Source organism: Theobroma cacao, chromosome 4 (assembly GCF_000208745.1).
Source record: "Theobroma cacao cultivar B97-61/B2 chromosome 4, Criollo_cocoa_genome_V2, whole genome shotgun sequence".
Lineage (NCBI taxonomy): Eukaryota > Viridiplantae > Streptophyta > Magnoliopsida > Malvales > Malvaceae > Theobroma > Theobroma cacao.
In genome coordinates, this window is record NC_030853.1 from 20611314 (window position 1) to 20626775 (window position 15462).

General features: G+C 34.3%; 2 protein-coding genes across 2 annotated transcripts; both read left to right on the forward strand.

Moving 5' to 3' along the window:
- On the forward strand, positions 4507-7028 carry LOC18601954 (cytochrome P450 71D9). The gene is made up of 2 exons (XM_007033062.2): positions 4507-5596; positions 6220-7028. Exons 1-2 carry the CDS (start codon positions 4691-4693, stop codon positions 6841-6843), a joined length of 1530 nt encoding a protein of 509 aa, XP_007033124.2. The 5' UTR covers positions 4507-4690; the 3' UTR covers positions 6844-7028.
- Positions 13705-14409, forward strand: LOC108661707. Its single transcript, XM_018119350.1, has 2 exons — positions 13705-13977; positions 14104-14409. The coding sequence occupies exons 1-2, from the start codon at positions 13875-13877 to the stop codon at positions 14370-14372; spliced, it is 372 nt and encodes a 123-aa protein (XP_017974839.1). The 5' UTR covers positions 13705-13874; the 3' UTR covers positions 14373-14409.

Below are 15462 nucleotides of genomic sequence, written 5' to 3' on the forward strand. Positions count from 1 at the left end.
GGTTCGAAACTATGGATGCAACTGAGTTATGCTTGGTACCCGATATGGTAATTCTTACCAAATTTAAGATGCCAAAATTTGAGAAATATGATGGGACAAAATGCCCAAAGGCACACATTACCATGTATTGTCAAAAAATAGCTACACAATCGCATGATGATAAGTTGTTAATTCATTTTTTTCAAGATAGCCTAACTGGATTGGCAGCCAAATGGTATGTACAACTTGATCGGAGTCATGTCAAAACTTGAAAGGATTTGGCTAGAGCCTTAATGTCACGACCCAAATTTCGGGCCATGATCTGCGCATGGGCCCACTGGACATAGTCCACTAAGCCCAAGCAAGCCTATTCATCTAACATGTTCATCATTCCATCAAAAGCTGCTAAGTCTCATTTCATAATTTTGAATCAAAATGATACTAAACATTGCCAACTTATACTGATATGCTAATCAAGTGTACATTGTCTACAACATGTATCTTAATAATTTACATCAAGTTTGTTTATACATTTCAAAAAGAAGACTCGATTTCCAACGAAGAGACCCGAGTGATGTATGGCTACTGAATGCCGAGATACCTACCAAGGAAATGAATCTACAAGGGCACATTGACCTAATTATCGACTGCCTCTTGATTTGAAAACATGAAGTTGAAAATGATGAGTATAAACCTAGTGAGTGAACAAGAAAGAGAACAAGCATACCATAAGGAATTGTTTAACGAAATCATGATGCATTCATTTTTTAAAATAATGCAATTTATTTTAGTTCTTATTAAACCCCTCATGTAAATCCCACATGAGAAAAAAACACTTATTGAAAAGAGTCTATGCTCAACAAAGGATTTGGAGAGTGAAAACTTTAATAGCATTCATGCGAATCAAGTCAAATAAATGACGAATCCTCGCTGCAGTGGAAAGGCATTCTAGCTGCAGCGACACTTGACTTAAATTATCATCTAGCTGAGGGTTTCTTAACTGGCCAAGGGTTTCTCACCAAACCTCCTCATTTTAAACTTAATTCATTTATTCCTTAATGTTGGAAGTCCATGCTCAATTATGGTACCAAAGAAATGGAAAATAGGGTAACAATTGAACCAAATGAGGAGCAAAACAGAAAGTTTTCACTGCAGTGAGAATGAATTTCGCAGCAGCAAAATTTTTTGTCACAAAACAGAAAGTTTCTCGCTGCAACGAGAAGCTACAATAACATTCTTGCTACAGCAAGATTCCGGCCAGCACCACCCCTCCAAACTCGAAAGTTTCTCACTGTAACAAAAAACAAGGCACCAGTAAAAATATTCTCCTTTCCCTCAAGCAAGAACACCTTCCTTTAAATAATTCTAATAATTCTACAAGTTTATCTTCTTTTAAATAGTCATTGTTTTTATTTTAGAAAAATTTATTTAGTTAAAGTACAAGAATATTGAAACATAAAATTAAGACTCCCTCATTATTATGATAGAGTTCTAATCAAATTTCTCATTTAGGAAAATTAACTTAAAATTGTGACTCTTCACATTCCAAGTAAAAAATTTCATAATTGACTTAATTCAAGTAAATACATTTAATTCATTAATTTCATACTAACTATTTTAATAAAATATTATAAAATAAAATGCACTAAAAATAAAAAGAAAAGAGCCCCAAGAAACTCACTTTTAGTAGACTAGGTAAGAATTTACAATTTTTCTTCGTTATTGGACCTCCACAAGTTTAGGCCCTTCTCCACTTCCTTTTTCTTTTTCTGCTGGACCCCTTTTATTTTCTTCTTTTTCAATGGCCTTTTTCCTCTCGGCTATCCCATTCTTTTCCTTTCTACTTGGGCTTCACCTTTGGGCAGCCCACCTTCCTTTCTCTCTTTTTTTTTTTCATCTTTCCTTCTTTTCTCTTCTCTCCAAAAAAAATCAGCCACCCTCACCATCCCAGTTTCCGGCTAGTGGCGGCTGTCTCCAACGTCGCCGGGCGCCGATCACCGATGCCCGAAAATTCCCGTAAAATCAACAAAAATCCCTCTCGATCTCTTTTATTTTTTGATTGGATTATTTTATTTAAAAACTTTTCGTTTTCTCCTAGATCTAAAAAAAGGAGATTAAAAAATAATCTAGATCTACTGCCGACCGCTTCTCCTTTTCACCCAAAAAACCAATTTTCAATTTCTCTCCACCTCCCCTTCCCTTTCACCGATTGAAATATAACTTGAACAAAGTTGATGATGTGGATTATCAAGTGAAAGCTAGGTTTGTTATCTTTTAACAGTTGAGTAACGAAATGGTTTATAAATATTTATAGTCAAAATCATATTTTTAAAATTGAAAGGTGAAAATAAAAATTTTAAAAAATCAAATGACGAAAAAGGTAATGTACTTGTTTTCTTCTTAAAAAAATAAACTTTATTGATTATGGAAAATTAAGAAGCTATTCTTATTATTATAACCATTTTAACTTGAAATGCTACGTAGTCTACGTCACAAACGTTCTTGTCCAACTTGTACGCTGCAAGTTTGGTCATATTTGAAATCTTTGTTGTTTCCATGAAATTGAAGTCGATATAATGCTTGTACATGAAAAGTTATATTGAAAATAAGCATATATTAAACTCCATTTATAACAAATTTAGGAAAAATTTACTAAAATATCTAAATATTTAGATAATTACATAATTCTACTGAGAGTAAGTGCTATAATAAACAAATTAAATGAATACTTAAAAACGAAACATCATGTCCACCATATAGCTATAAATACAAAATGATATCCACACACACGCACATATATATATATATATATTATACTAATTGTACAATTTTTTTTTTCAGTTCAGATACCAATTAAGTAACACTTTCATCGAGATTAAAGTGTTCCAAGAAAAGAGTCGGACGTCAAGTGTAAGAATGGAAAAAGGCATTTACTTATGAAAATTTTCGTGTCTTAAAATGTCAGACATGACAAATACGTTTAAAACACGTTTACTTAATCGTGTTATCTCGTTTAAACATGTATACGTGTTTAAACGTGTATATATGACATGTTTATTAACTTATTAAACATTAATAATTAAAGACTATTTTAACCTTATATAAATAATTTTTAATAATTATTTGATGTGTATTTTAACCTTATATATGATAATAAATTTTATATATGTTGTTTATATTAAATTTTAATATATTTGATGTTATTATTATTATTTTTTGTTATAATTATTTTTATAATTATAGATTTTAAATTTAAATAATAAAATTATATTTAATTATAAATATTTTTATTTAATCGTGTTAAATGTGTTAATCGTGTTAAACATATTATTAATCGTGTCGTGTCGTATATTGACACGTTTAATAAACGTGTAAAACGTGTTAATCGTGTCGTATCGTGTTATACGTGTATTAAATATATATGTATATGTATTTTAAATTTAAGATATAAATATTAAATATATTATATTTATATTTAACACGAATTACCAGAACTAAACTCCCGCCCCCTCCCCCGCCGCCCCTAGCACATTTAATTTCATTAAATGAAAAAACAAAGCAGCCCACATGGTTTCATTGATTGCGAACGCAATTGTTAGACATTGAAATTAAATTCGACATAAAGGGGTAATAGTGCATGTGAGAGTCAAAAGTGTCAAGCCAGTCTGATTTTGTTCAGATGTTCAATTAGACCATGCTCAGGGTTTGGTTGGAGCGTTGGTGCTGCTCGTTCTGGAACGTTTTGAAAAGCTCACGCATGTATATTAAGCTGCGTAATTTTTCTAAAGCTTTTATTTTGACCTGATTTCACGGAGTTTGGGACACTTAAAAGGCCAGCACACGATTTGAATTTGTATCCAGACATGCGATATTTTTTAAGCGATTCCCAGTACAAATCTTTTTGATTTTATCAGTTTTTTGTCTTTATGCCAGCATCAAGTCTCGAATAAAATATTTTTCATGACATAAAGAAGACACGGTAAAGGTTTTGAGAATTAAATACAATTACAAAAATTGACTATCACTCGAAATTATCTTCAACAACCTAATGTGTGCACCAACGATGCAACCCACATAGAACAAAAACTGGGAAGAATTCCTCCTAAAGCCACCCATGATGATCTTACAACAAATTCAAGAAAGTCAAAAAAACAATCTTGGTACAATCCGTCAATCATCCTTTATTCTCAAAACCTTCTAAGTAGTAATTATTTATTTCTTTACTTCAATTCTCTTGTAATAATAAGTCTAAAGTTTTTCCTTGACAATCAACGATAAAATTACATAATTTAAACAAAAAATTCAAGAATGTGGGTGTACATTGAACAAATAATTCTTAGTTCGACGTCTGTTCTCTAAGAGTTTCATTTCAAGGTGGCTTTTTTGTCTTTATCAAGAGCCTTGCCCTTTCTGCTAGAAACCGAGTCAAATCGGAAATGCAATAATGTCATAGCACTGCTGTAATTGTTAGGGTTTCAAACCTATTTCTTTATTTTAATTGGAAAAGATTTTTGTTTGCTTACTAAAAAAATATTCACCTCTTAAGAAAAAGTCTTGATTTGCACATATAATTCCGCCTTCATCAATCGGAATATTCGAAGACCCGTAATGACGGATCTCTAACAAGTAATTACAATTCAGAGAGAGAGAGACTTATATCTTTGTCTTTCTTTCCAAGGCAGTGGCATTTCTTCTGTTTTCCTTGAGCATCATGGAGCTTCAATTTCCCTCCTTCACCACCCTACTCCTCACCTTTCTTTTTGTGTTCATTGTAGTAAAAGTTCTGAAAGGATCGAAAGCCAAAAACCCCGAAGCAAGGCTTCCTCCAGGACCACGAAAACTTCCTCTCATAGGTAACATGCATCAGCTCATTGGCTCTCTGCCCCATCACACCCTCAGAGATTTAGCCAAGAAACATGGGCCTTTGATGCATCTACAACTTGGTGAAGTTCCCACCATTGTAATATCTTCTCCGGCTATTGCAAAAGAGGTTTTGAAAGACCACGCAACCATCTTTGCTCAAAGGCCTTATCTTCTTGCTTCTAAGATAATGTCATATGATTCTACAAACATTGTGTTTTCACCCTATGGAAACTATTGGAGACAGTTGAGGAAAATCAGCACGATGGAGCTTTTGAGTCCAAGTCGCGTTCAGTCATTTCGATTCATCAGGGAAGAAGAAGTTTCTGCTCTCATCAAAACCATATCTTTGATTGAAGGATCCCCAGTTAATCTCAGTGAGAAAATTTTCTCAATGACATATGGGATAACATCAAGGGCAGCCTTTGGCAAGAAAAGCAAAGGCCAAGAAGAATTCATAAGGATTATGACCGAAGCCATAAAGCTCTCAGGTGGTTTCTGCTTAGCTGATCTGTATCCTTCTAATAAGCTGCTTAAACTGATCAGTGGAGTGAGGCTTAAACTTGAGAAGCTGCAACGGGCTTCTGATCGGATACTTGAAGACATAGTTAACGAGCACAAAGAGAAAACAAACAGGACATCAGAAACGGGCAATCAACAAGAAGAGGACGATCTTCTTGATGTTCTTCTTAAACTTCAACAGAGTTCTGATCTTGAAATTCCTCTGACGAATGACAAAATAAAAGCAATTATCTTGGTTAGTATCATTTTCTCTCATGTATTTATACAGATCAACTTTTATCCTAACTTCTTTAGTAGCCATAAGCTATCTAAGAACAACCCTTTTTTGTTTTTTGAAAAGCTATCTAAGAACAAACTTGATCACTTGAAATGTTTATTTATTTTTGTTGAATTATCTTTTATAGTCTATAAATTAATGGTGATGCACCACTCAGAACAATTGCCTATATGGATTGAAGTCAAATCATCTTTTCAATTATACGCACAATGAGCTTAACATGTTTTTGGAATGGCTCTGAGCTGATGGGTGCGGCTGTATATGGGCTTGAATAGGGTTATGGCGTTTGTTTTTGTGAAGGAAGAATATAGGTTAATAGTGCAGGGTCCAAGGTGATCAGGGTGATCTGTACAGGCTTGTGAGGTGACATGTAAACTTTTGAAGGGTTACGAAGTTCAAGTAACCCATCTTTAATGAAATACTTTTGGCTTATCAAAAATTGTATGCACAATGAAGTGAAGTTGACAATCTGTCTACGTGAACTCAAATTAAGTTTCTATCAGAAAATTGCAATATGTTTATACAAAATTCGTGATAAAATAAACATCAAAAAAAGCTAATGATAATGTATCATCTTGCAGGACATTCTGGGGGCTGGGAGTGAGACGTCATCAACAACAATGGAGTGGGCAATGTCAGAAATGTTAAGAAATCCAAGGGTGATGAAACAAGCACAAGCCGAGGTGAGACAGGTTTTTGATAGAAAAGGTAACGTGGATGAAGCTGGTATTCATGAATTGAAATTCTTGAGATCAATAGTTAAAGAAACTTTGAGGTTACATCCTGCTGCACCTCTTCTAGTACCAAGAGAGTGTGATGAAAATTGTGTAATTAGTGGATATGATATACTTGCAAAGAGTAAAGTCATAGTTAATGCATGGGCCATAGGAAGAGATTCTAGGTATTGGAAAGATGCTGAAAAATTTAACCCAGAGAGGTTCTTGGACAGTCCTATTGATTTTAGGGGAACACATTTCGAATATATTCCATTTGGTGCTGGAAGGAGGATATGTCCAGGCATATCATTTGCACTCCCCAACATTGAGCTTCCCCTTGCACAATTGCTATACCATTTTGATTGGAAGCTCCCAAACGGAAGCAATTGTGAAGACTTGGACATGACTGAATGTTTTGGCATAACTGTAAGAAGAAAGAATGATCTCTTCTTAATTCCCATTCCTTACCATCCTTTGCCTAGCGAGTAAACTGTGCTAAACAAATTCTAGCTACCTTTTATCTTTTACTCTTAGTTATAGAAATAAGCAAGTTCGATGCCATGTATTGTATACGCAAGAATAAGAAGTGAAGCTGTAAGTCCAAGCGAGACTTTTTACTAAGCTATATGTTGAAACAATTTTCAACTTAAATCATACTATTAAGTTTGCTCAAATATTTAGTATTACAACTACGTTATGAAGGGAATGTATCAAAGCAACAGCATCAAACAGCACCAACAACAGCCAAAAGCCAGCAGGGGAGCCACAGGATCAATCCCAGAAGATAAGAGATCGATCCATATTGGAAAAAAATAATTGAGGAACATAAAATTAAATATGAAACTAAAGCTTATTGATCAAGATTAAAAATAAGAGAATACATGATTAGTTGGTACCATTTTTTGAATGAAAATTGTAGAGTGCTATTACCTTCCTCACATGTAATCGTATTTCCGAATCTAAATTTGTTTTATAAATAAAAGACCTATCCTTTTAAATGAACCTAAATCAAGAATAAGATCTCATTAGAAAAGATTGATTCAATTAGACAGCTAATCACCCCTAAACAGCAAAGATTAATGGAATCTCCTCACATCAAATGGTTGGGTTTTCAAGCTCAAAAGTTATGCAAGCTCTTTTAACATGAAAATTAGGAATATGGAGATTTATTATCACATATGGAATGTCTACATGTGTACACATGTGAAATACATTGGGTCAGCTCCTAAATTAAAACTTTACTCTATACTAGAAAACCTCTATAAATTAATATCATTGAAATTATGAAATTTATTAATCAACTGAGATATTATTTAATCCATAAATTAATAATTTATTAATTAATTAAAAATTAATTCATCAAGATATTTTTATTTTTTTCGTCAAAACATTTAACTTAATACATGTATTTTATATTACAATTATACAAATATTACCTAATTATCGAATTACGAATTATCATTATATTATGTATTTATTTAACCAAAACAAGTTTATAAATGTAATTAGTTTTATTAAAAGTTAAGAGATCATTCTCTGCTAACACAAAAGAATCCTTTTCATTAATTAGAAATAAATTTTTTTTGAGAGACTAATATTCATTCTATTCAAAGCTACTCTCTAACCTTATTTTCTCGTATCCATTTGCACCAATCTCTTATCATGTAGCATCTCTTCTCTACTATCTTTTTTCTTCTTTGAAAGATAGATTTCTCTGTTAATGGGTAGAAATGATACAGAAGAAGAAGGGTGTTATATACTCACCCAAGACCTTCCCTATCCCTTGCATGCAAGGCCTACCCAGACCCACATATAGAGACTCAATGCTTGTCAAAGCCAGTAGCTAAGACCACCAAGAAAACATCATAAGGCAACTCATAGAAAGATAACGACATATAATAACTTAAGGTATCACAGTTCTAGTATATCACTATTTTACCACATCACAACGCACAGCTGTCCTCATATCAGAATCGCAACCCAACACCTGCCTTTCTCAACACCTACATTTTTTGTGTCTTCTTTTGAAACAAGAGTTTCGCAAATATGGTTCGATTAGGCCTAGTTGGAACCCGGCCTGACTCAAATTGTAGACACTAGCTAATTAATTAGTGTTGGGAAATTGCGAAATTATCTCTAAAGAATTGCCCAAGATCTAACCCAATCAATAGAATAAAGAAAGAAAGAAATCAAGCACACCCACAAGAACACAAGAATTTACGTGGTTCAGTCTTTTGATGACCTACGTCTACGGGCACAACAACAGAGAAAAATTCACTAAGAGAAAAAACAGGAGATTACAAGAACAGTCTCAAACTCATAACCCTTATCCCACGTACACCTAAATCACTCTCTCTAAATCTAGGTGATGATTATTCTTTAACCCATGGGGTCCTTTTATAGTACCAAATACAATGACCTTATCATAATATAATTAGGAATCTTATCCTAATAGAATTAGGAATTGTTATTCTAATATAACTAGATTTAAAGACTATTTTATAAGGTATACTAATTTAATTAGAATTAAACAATCCTAATTAAATCACAATTCAAGACTATCCTAACAAATCTCCACCTTAGGCTTGAATTCACCAAGCTCCACCTTACGAACCAATCTCTGTCGACACCGCCACTGCCCCAATGGGCCTCAAGCACTACGAACACCGATCAAGTCCAAGCAATGCTTGAACTTTATCCCAGAAACTGACTTAGTTAGCATATCTGCCGGATTTTCATCTGTAGCTATTTTCTTTACTACAATCTCACCTTTAGAAATAATCTCTCGAACGAAGTTACACTTGACTTGGATGTGTTTGGTTCTCTCATGAAACATCTGATTTTTAGTCAAATGTATAGCACTTTGACTATCACAAAACACAACTGTTTGTGTTTGTTCAAAACCAAGATCACTAACCAAGCCTTTAAGCCACAAAGCCTCCTTCACTGCCTCGGTCACAGCCATATATTCAGCTTCAGTTGTAGACAAAGCAAAGGTTGATTGAAGAACTGCTTTCCAACTGATTGCAGATCCTGAGAGAGTGAACACATACCCCGTTTGAGATCTTCTACTATCTAGATCACCAGCAAAATCTGATTTGGAGAAGCCAACCACATTACGACTAATGTTTGCACCTCCTTCACACACTAAGCCAACTTCAATAGTAACTTTAGGTGTTTTCACAAGCTCCCATGTTTGATCCCAGTGTAGAGACTCAATCTTCTTAGAAGACTCGACATATATAATTTTCTCATGATAAAAGTAAGGCTCTTCAATCTCTACTTCCACAAATAAAACATAAGAATCAAAATCACCATCAATACAAGTAATGCTTCGTTGAGATACCAATTCTTGTACCTCTTGCAATTCTTTCTGGATTTCACTATCATCTCGCACTGTCACAAGAGCATTGATTTCAAGCTCCACCTGCTTGCCAACTTCTTGGTCTGATGTGTTTGCAATTCTAGACTTTATCCCACAAAGTAATGCAGACTTGTCAAAGGTAACATCCCGACTCACCATAAACTTGGGGAACTTACAATCAGTACACCACAACCAATAACCCTTCACCCCATATGCATAGCCTAGGAATATGCACTCTGTCGCCCTCAACTCAAGTTTACCATCACTCACATGAACATGAACAGGACAACCAAATACTCTCAATATAAAATAATCAGCAGGCTTACCAGACCAAACTTCCTTGGGAGTCTTAAATTCAATTGCAGTTGATGGAGACCGATTTACCAAGTAACAAGCCTTGTTGATAGCTTCTGTCCAAAATACTTTGGTTAGGCCAACATTTGAGAACACGTATTTTGCTCTCTCCAAAAGTGTTTTCTTCATCAATTCTACAATATCGTTTTGATATGGTGTTTTGTCGACAGTGCGATGTCTAACGATTTTCTCATTCTTGTAGAATAGACCAAACTCACATTTGCAAAATTTCAAACCTTTGTTTGTTCGAAAGCTCTCGATCCTTTTCTTAGTCTGCTTCTCGATCAATACCTTCCAATGCAAAAAGGTGGTTAACACTTCACTCATAGCCTTTAGAAGATACGTCCACACCTTTCTTGAAAAATCATCAATAAAGATCCACATGTATAATGATCCACCTTTTGATACCACCGGAGAAGGATCCCACAAATCTAAATAGATGTAGTTTACTGTACCCCTGGTTTGATGAGTTTTAGTGCTAAATTTCACTCTATGTTGCTCACAGAAATCTAGCTTTCCACTCTTTTGACCACACAGCAAACTATGCTTACTTAGTTTTCTAATCCCTCTCTCGCTCATATGACCAAATCTCATATTCCATAAACGTGTTACATCATCTTCAGGATCATTAGATGAGACCACAGAAACAGTTTCAATGACCGTGTTTCCCACTAGACAATAAAGGTCACCGGATAACTTGCCCTTCATGATAGTTAAGGCTCCTTTAGATACATTCAAGACACCATCTTGGCCACTATATTTGTAGCCCTTCTTATCTAACAAACTCAAGGATATTAAATTCTTTTTCATGTCAGGGACATGTTTTACCTCAAGTGTTCTTACCATACCATCAACCATCCTGATTCGAATTGTGCCAATTTCAACAACTGAGAGAGAGAAATCATCCCCTAATGTACAGGGCCCATATTAACAGATTGATAAGTAGTAAACCAATCACGCCTAGGACATATATGAAAGCAACAAGCCGAATCCAAGATCCATGAATCCATCAGGTTACAATTAGTAATTGCAAGAACATTATCAGTTTTCTCAAAAGTATCAAAGTCATCTCCAACCACGTTTGTAGTATTATCAGATTTGTTGATCTTTTCATCATCTTTGAATTTGGTACAGTCTTGACGAAAATGCCCTTTCTGACCACAATTCCAGCAAGTTTTCCCTTTTACTCTAGATTTACCTTTTTTGTCTAAGCCTTTCTCTTTACCTCTACCTCTATTTACAACCAAACCTTCTGCTTGATTTTCATTCCGAATACCATCAACTTTCTTCTTTAATTCCTTAGAATTTAAAGATGCCCTTACATCTTCAAAAGTGAGAGTGTCTTGACCGTATAGCATAGTATCCACGAAATTTTCATACGATGGAGGCAAAGAACATAAAAGAATTAGGGATAAGTCTTCATCCTCAATTTTAACATCGATATTCTTTAAATCAAGTATAACTCTATTAAATTCATCAATGTGGGTATTAACGGACGTACCTTCACTCATTTTGAGAGTATACAATCGTTGCTTCATATAAAGCCGATTCGTCAGGGACTTGGTCATATAAATACTTTCGAGTTTAAACCACACTGCAGCAGCAGATTCTTCCTCCGTGACTTCTCTTAGCACCTCATCAGACAAAGTTAGGAGAATAGCACTATATGCTTTTTTCATAAGGTCATCTTTCTCACTATCAGATAAATTCAAGGGAAGATGCTCTTTTCCCTTCAATGCCTTCAACAGTCCTTTTTGCACTAGCAATGCGCGTATCTTAACACGCCACAAGCTGAAATCGTTTCTTCCATTAAACTTTTCAATCTCATACTTGGTCGACGAAGTTGCCATAGCGAGATTCAGATTGACTCAAGACCTTGAAGCTCTGATACCAGTTTGTTGGGAAATTGCGGAATTATCTCTAAAGAATTGCCCAAGATCTAACCCAATCAATAGAATAAAGAAAAAAAGAAATCAAGCACACCCACAAGAACACAAGAATTTACGTGGTTCAGTCTTTTAATGACCTACGTCCACGGGCACAACAACAGAGAAAAATTCACTAAGAGAAAAAACAGGAGATTACAAGAACAGTCTCAAACTCATAACCCTTATCCCACGTACACCTAAATCACTCTCTCTAAATCTAGGTGATGATTATTCTTTAACCCATGGAATTTTTTTATAGTACCAAATACAATAACCTTATCCTAATATAATTAGGAATCTTATCCTAATAGAATTAGGAATTGTTATTATAATATAACTAGATTTAAAGACTATTTTATAAGGTATACTAATTTAATTAGAATTAAACAATCCTAATTAAATCACAATTCAAGACTATCCTAACAAATAGACTTTAATTAAAATTAAAATAATTATCAAATGAACATGCGTCAGTTATATATAATAATAATATTTTTTGGTATTTTTTTGAACTGCACCATTGGATTATTGTGGGTTGATTCCTTTTTCATGTGAGTGCAGGGGCATGGCTGACTTTTGGAAGTTATGGCTGGATGAGTTGGGATGATGAAGCAGGCAGGTGCAGAGTCTGCAACAAGTGTCCACATGCTGTTTATTTCCAACGGGATAGACAAGGTAGAGTATTATTGGTATGAGCCTACTGATATGCTCTGATAATTACCGAGTTCTGCTGCCGATGGACTGATGATTGTTAGGATGAGTTGTGAGTAGTTAATGGCTGCAAATAACTACACTTTAGGGAAGTTTGTTGCTGAGTAATGCTGGGTCTCTCTAACCGATTTCTGAAGCAATGGCTCCCAATTTTTGGAGAGGTAATGCATATGTCACCAGCACTTGAGTTTGATTTATGGCCACTGTGAAGAAGTGAAATATGGCCTGCAAGAGCTGATTCTCAAGAGCAGCTGGGACGGTGGAAACTTACACTCTGCTGCAATGTTTTTGATTGTTACAGGTGTGGATTTTGTAGAGTTTTTAGGCAATATTGGTTGCAGTGGGATGATTTTGGGGTGCCTAAATACCTATTTTGATCTTAGATGCAACCCATGTTTGGGCATTCTTGTACTAAAACCACTCTCTAGCCAAGGTAGGGACGGTTATGTCCCCAAGTGCAGATTCTGCGTATTTTTTAAATAGGAGTAGCTTTTGTAATTTTCCAGAAATGCAATATAAAATATCACTTTTCAAAAATAAAAATAATAATAATCTACATACTATAGACATAATTAGCTTACAAAAGCTGTACATGAGAGTTTTGGTAGGCAAATTCCTCGTACATGCCTGACCTTTGGAAGGCATAATTGGCTTAAACCGCATGTGTAATCTACATGTGCGGTTGAGGGCTCTGACCAATTCTTTGTTAGATGGTAATTAAAACCATTTGAGGAAATACTTTTCCAATCTTCATAGAGGAAACCGAAACCTTATTGCTGACAACTTGACTTCAATTGATCCATATGAGTAATTCCAAAATGCCCGTCAATTTTTTTAATCTAAGATTTGACCCTCAATCAACTTGAATTAAAATAGTGGTCAAATTTTCATCAAAGCTGCACCTGACCCTCGGATATTTTAATCTTGTATTTATTCAGATACTTTCCATTCCAACCACATTCATTCCTTGTATTTTCCAATATATAAAGGAGCTCAATTTTGTCAGAAGTAATTATATTTGTTGCAGCACCGGCAATCAGAGCAAGCAAGGAGAAATATTTTCTTGCCAAGCTTAACTTCAAAGGCAAAGGATTAAAGAAACCCACCTCCAGAAATCACTGCAGCTGACTTTTTTAGCGTTAACCTGTTGAAAATATTGCAACATGGCTTCTTCTTTGCCTTCTTCTTATGCCATAGTTACACCATCTTTCAAGCATTGTAATCGTCAAGCCTTGCAGGTCAGAGCCCAAAGCTGTAGAGATGGAGGTAATTAACTCCTTGGAACTCAGCTGTCCCATAGTCATTGTTCCTCTTTCTTTTCTTTCTTAATTTTCATCTTAAATTAATGGCATTTATAACACCATTTCTATGTTTGGTTTTTTCTGCTGGCAGGTAGATCAAGTAACCGCGTTGACGCGAATTTGAGTGTTCTAAGGGAGAGGATAGAGCAGATGAAGATCAAGGAGAAGCTGGAGAGATGTTGCAGATGCGAGTATGGTTGGAATTATGCAGCTGGCTATAATTACAAGGCGAAAAGAGATGGGGAGATATCAGAATTCTTTGAGCTTGTGCGTTTGGTTGGAATAAATCTCGGCTTCACCTGCCTTACCGGCACTGTTTTCCTTTGCCTTGTTTCTTTATTTGTTCATTTGAATCAATGATTTCATCAATTCCTGCTACATATATATATATATATATATATATATATATATATATATATTAATATACTTTAAAATATATTATTACGAATAAATTTTCAANAGTTATTTATATATAGTATATATATATATATATTATTGTTATGTAAATGATAAGAACACACTCTATTTCACTGGGACTTTTTTACTCCCAGAAATTAGGATTCAAATTCTTTTATTGATATGTTCAAGCTAATCTCCGTTTGATTATATTTCGTGTTTAATAATAAGCATTTCATTGATCCCTGTGAAAGTTTATCTTCTTGTACGGACCTTGTTTGGTCATCTATATATTCTGTTATTAGTTTAAATTTATTTATTTTTAATAAAAGAAATTCAATTTCAAATCAGTATGAATGAATAACATATATCGGCATTCCTTCGTTATTTTCATTCAGTACAGGTCTCAATCACAAATTACAAATTTTTCCAGTACGAAAGAATAATGATTACAAATGTTGTAATTAATCTATCTGTCTCCAAGTGTCAGTGGTACGTTTCTTTCCGCGACACATATGTACAAAAAACTCACCTTTCAAAAAAAAAAAAAAAAATCAGCTCCAGCACATGCAAGCTTTTCGCAACGTTTTAGAACATATTAAACAAACCTTTCTGGCTGTCTTAGGTTCTCGCAATGGTTTCTGAAATAGCTAGGTAGCTAACAACGTTTATGGTTCTTGTGGATTATAGGGTTCTGGTAACCTTATCACACACCCAATAATAATTTTAAAAAAAATTATTAAATTAACACAGAGTATATCTTTAACCATCTGTTACATAAGTAAAAAGAAGTTTTTTGGGGCTTTCTCCTTTAATCACTTGAAGATTATAAAAAAGAAAAAAGTATTGAACAAGGAACAAGAGACTGTGAGAGGTAGAAAGAAAAAGAAAAAGAAAAAAAGGGATAGAAAGAGACTCGTCTGCAACGTACCAGTCACTCTTTAATTCACATATAAAAACTATCAAAAGACAAAAAAATAAAAATAAAAGAAAAGATAAGAGATGGACTTGGTTTCTATTAATACAATCGGTACTGCCTTGCAATTTCTTTTAT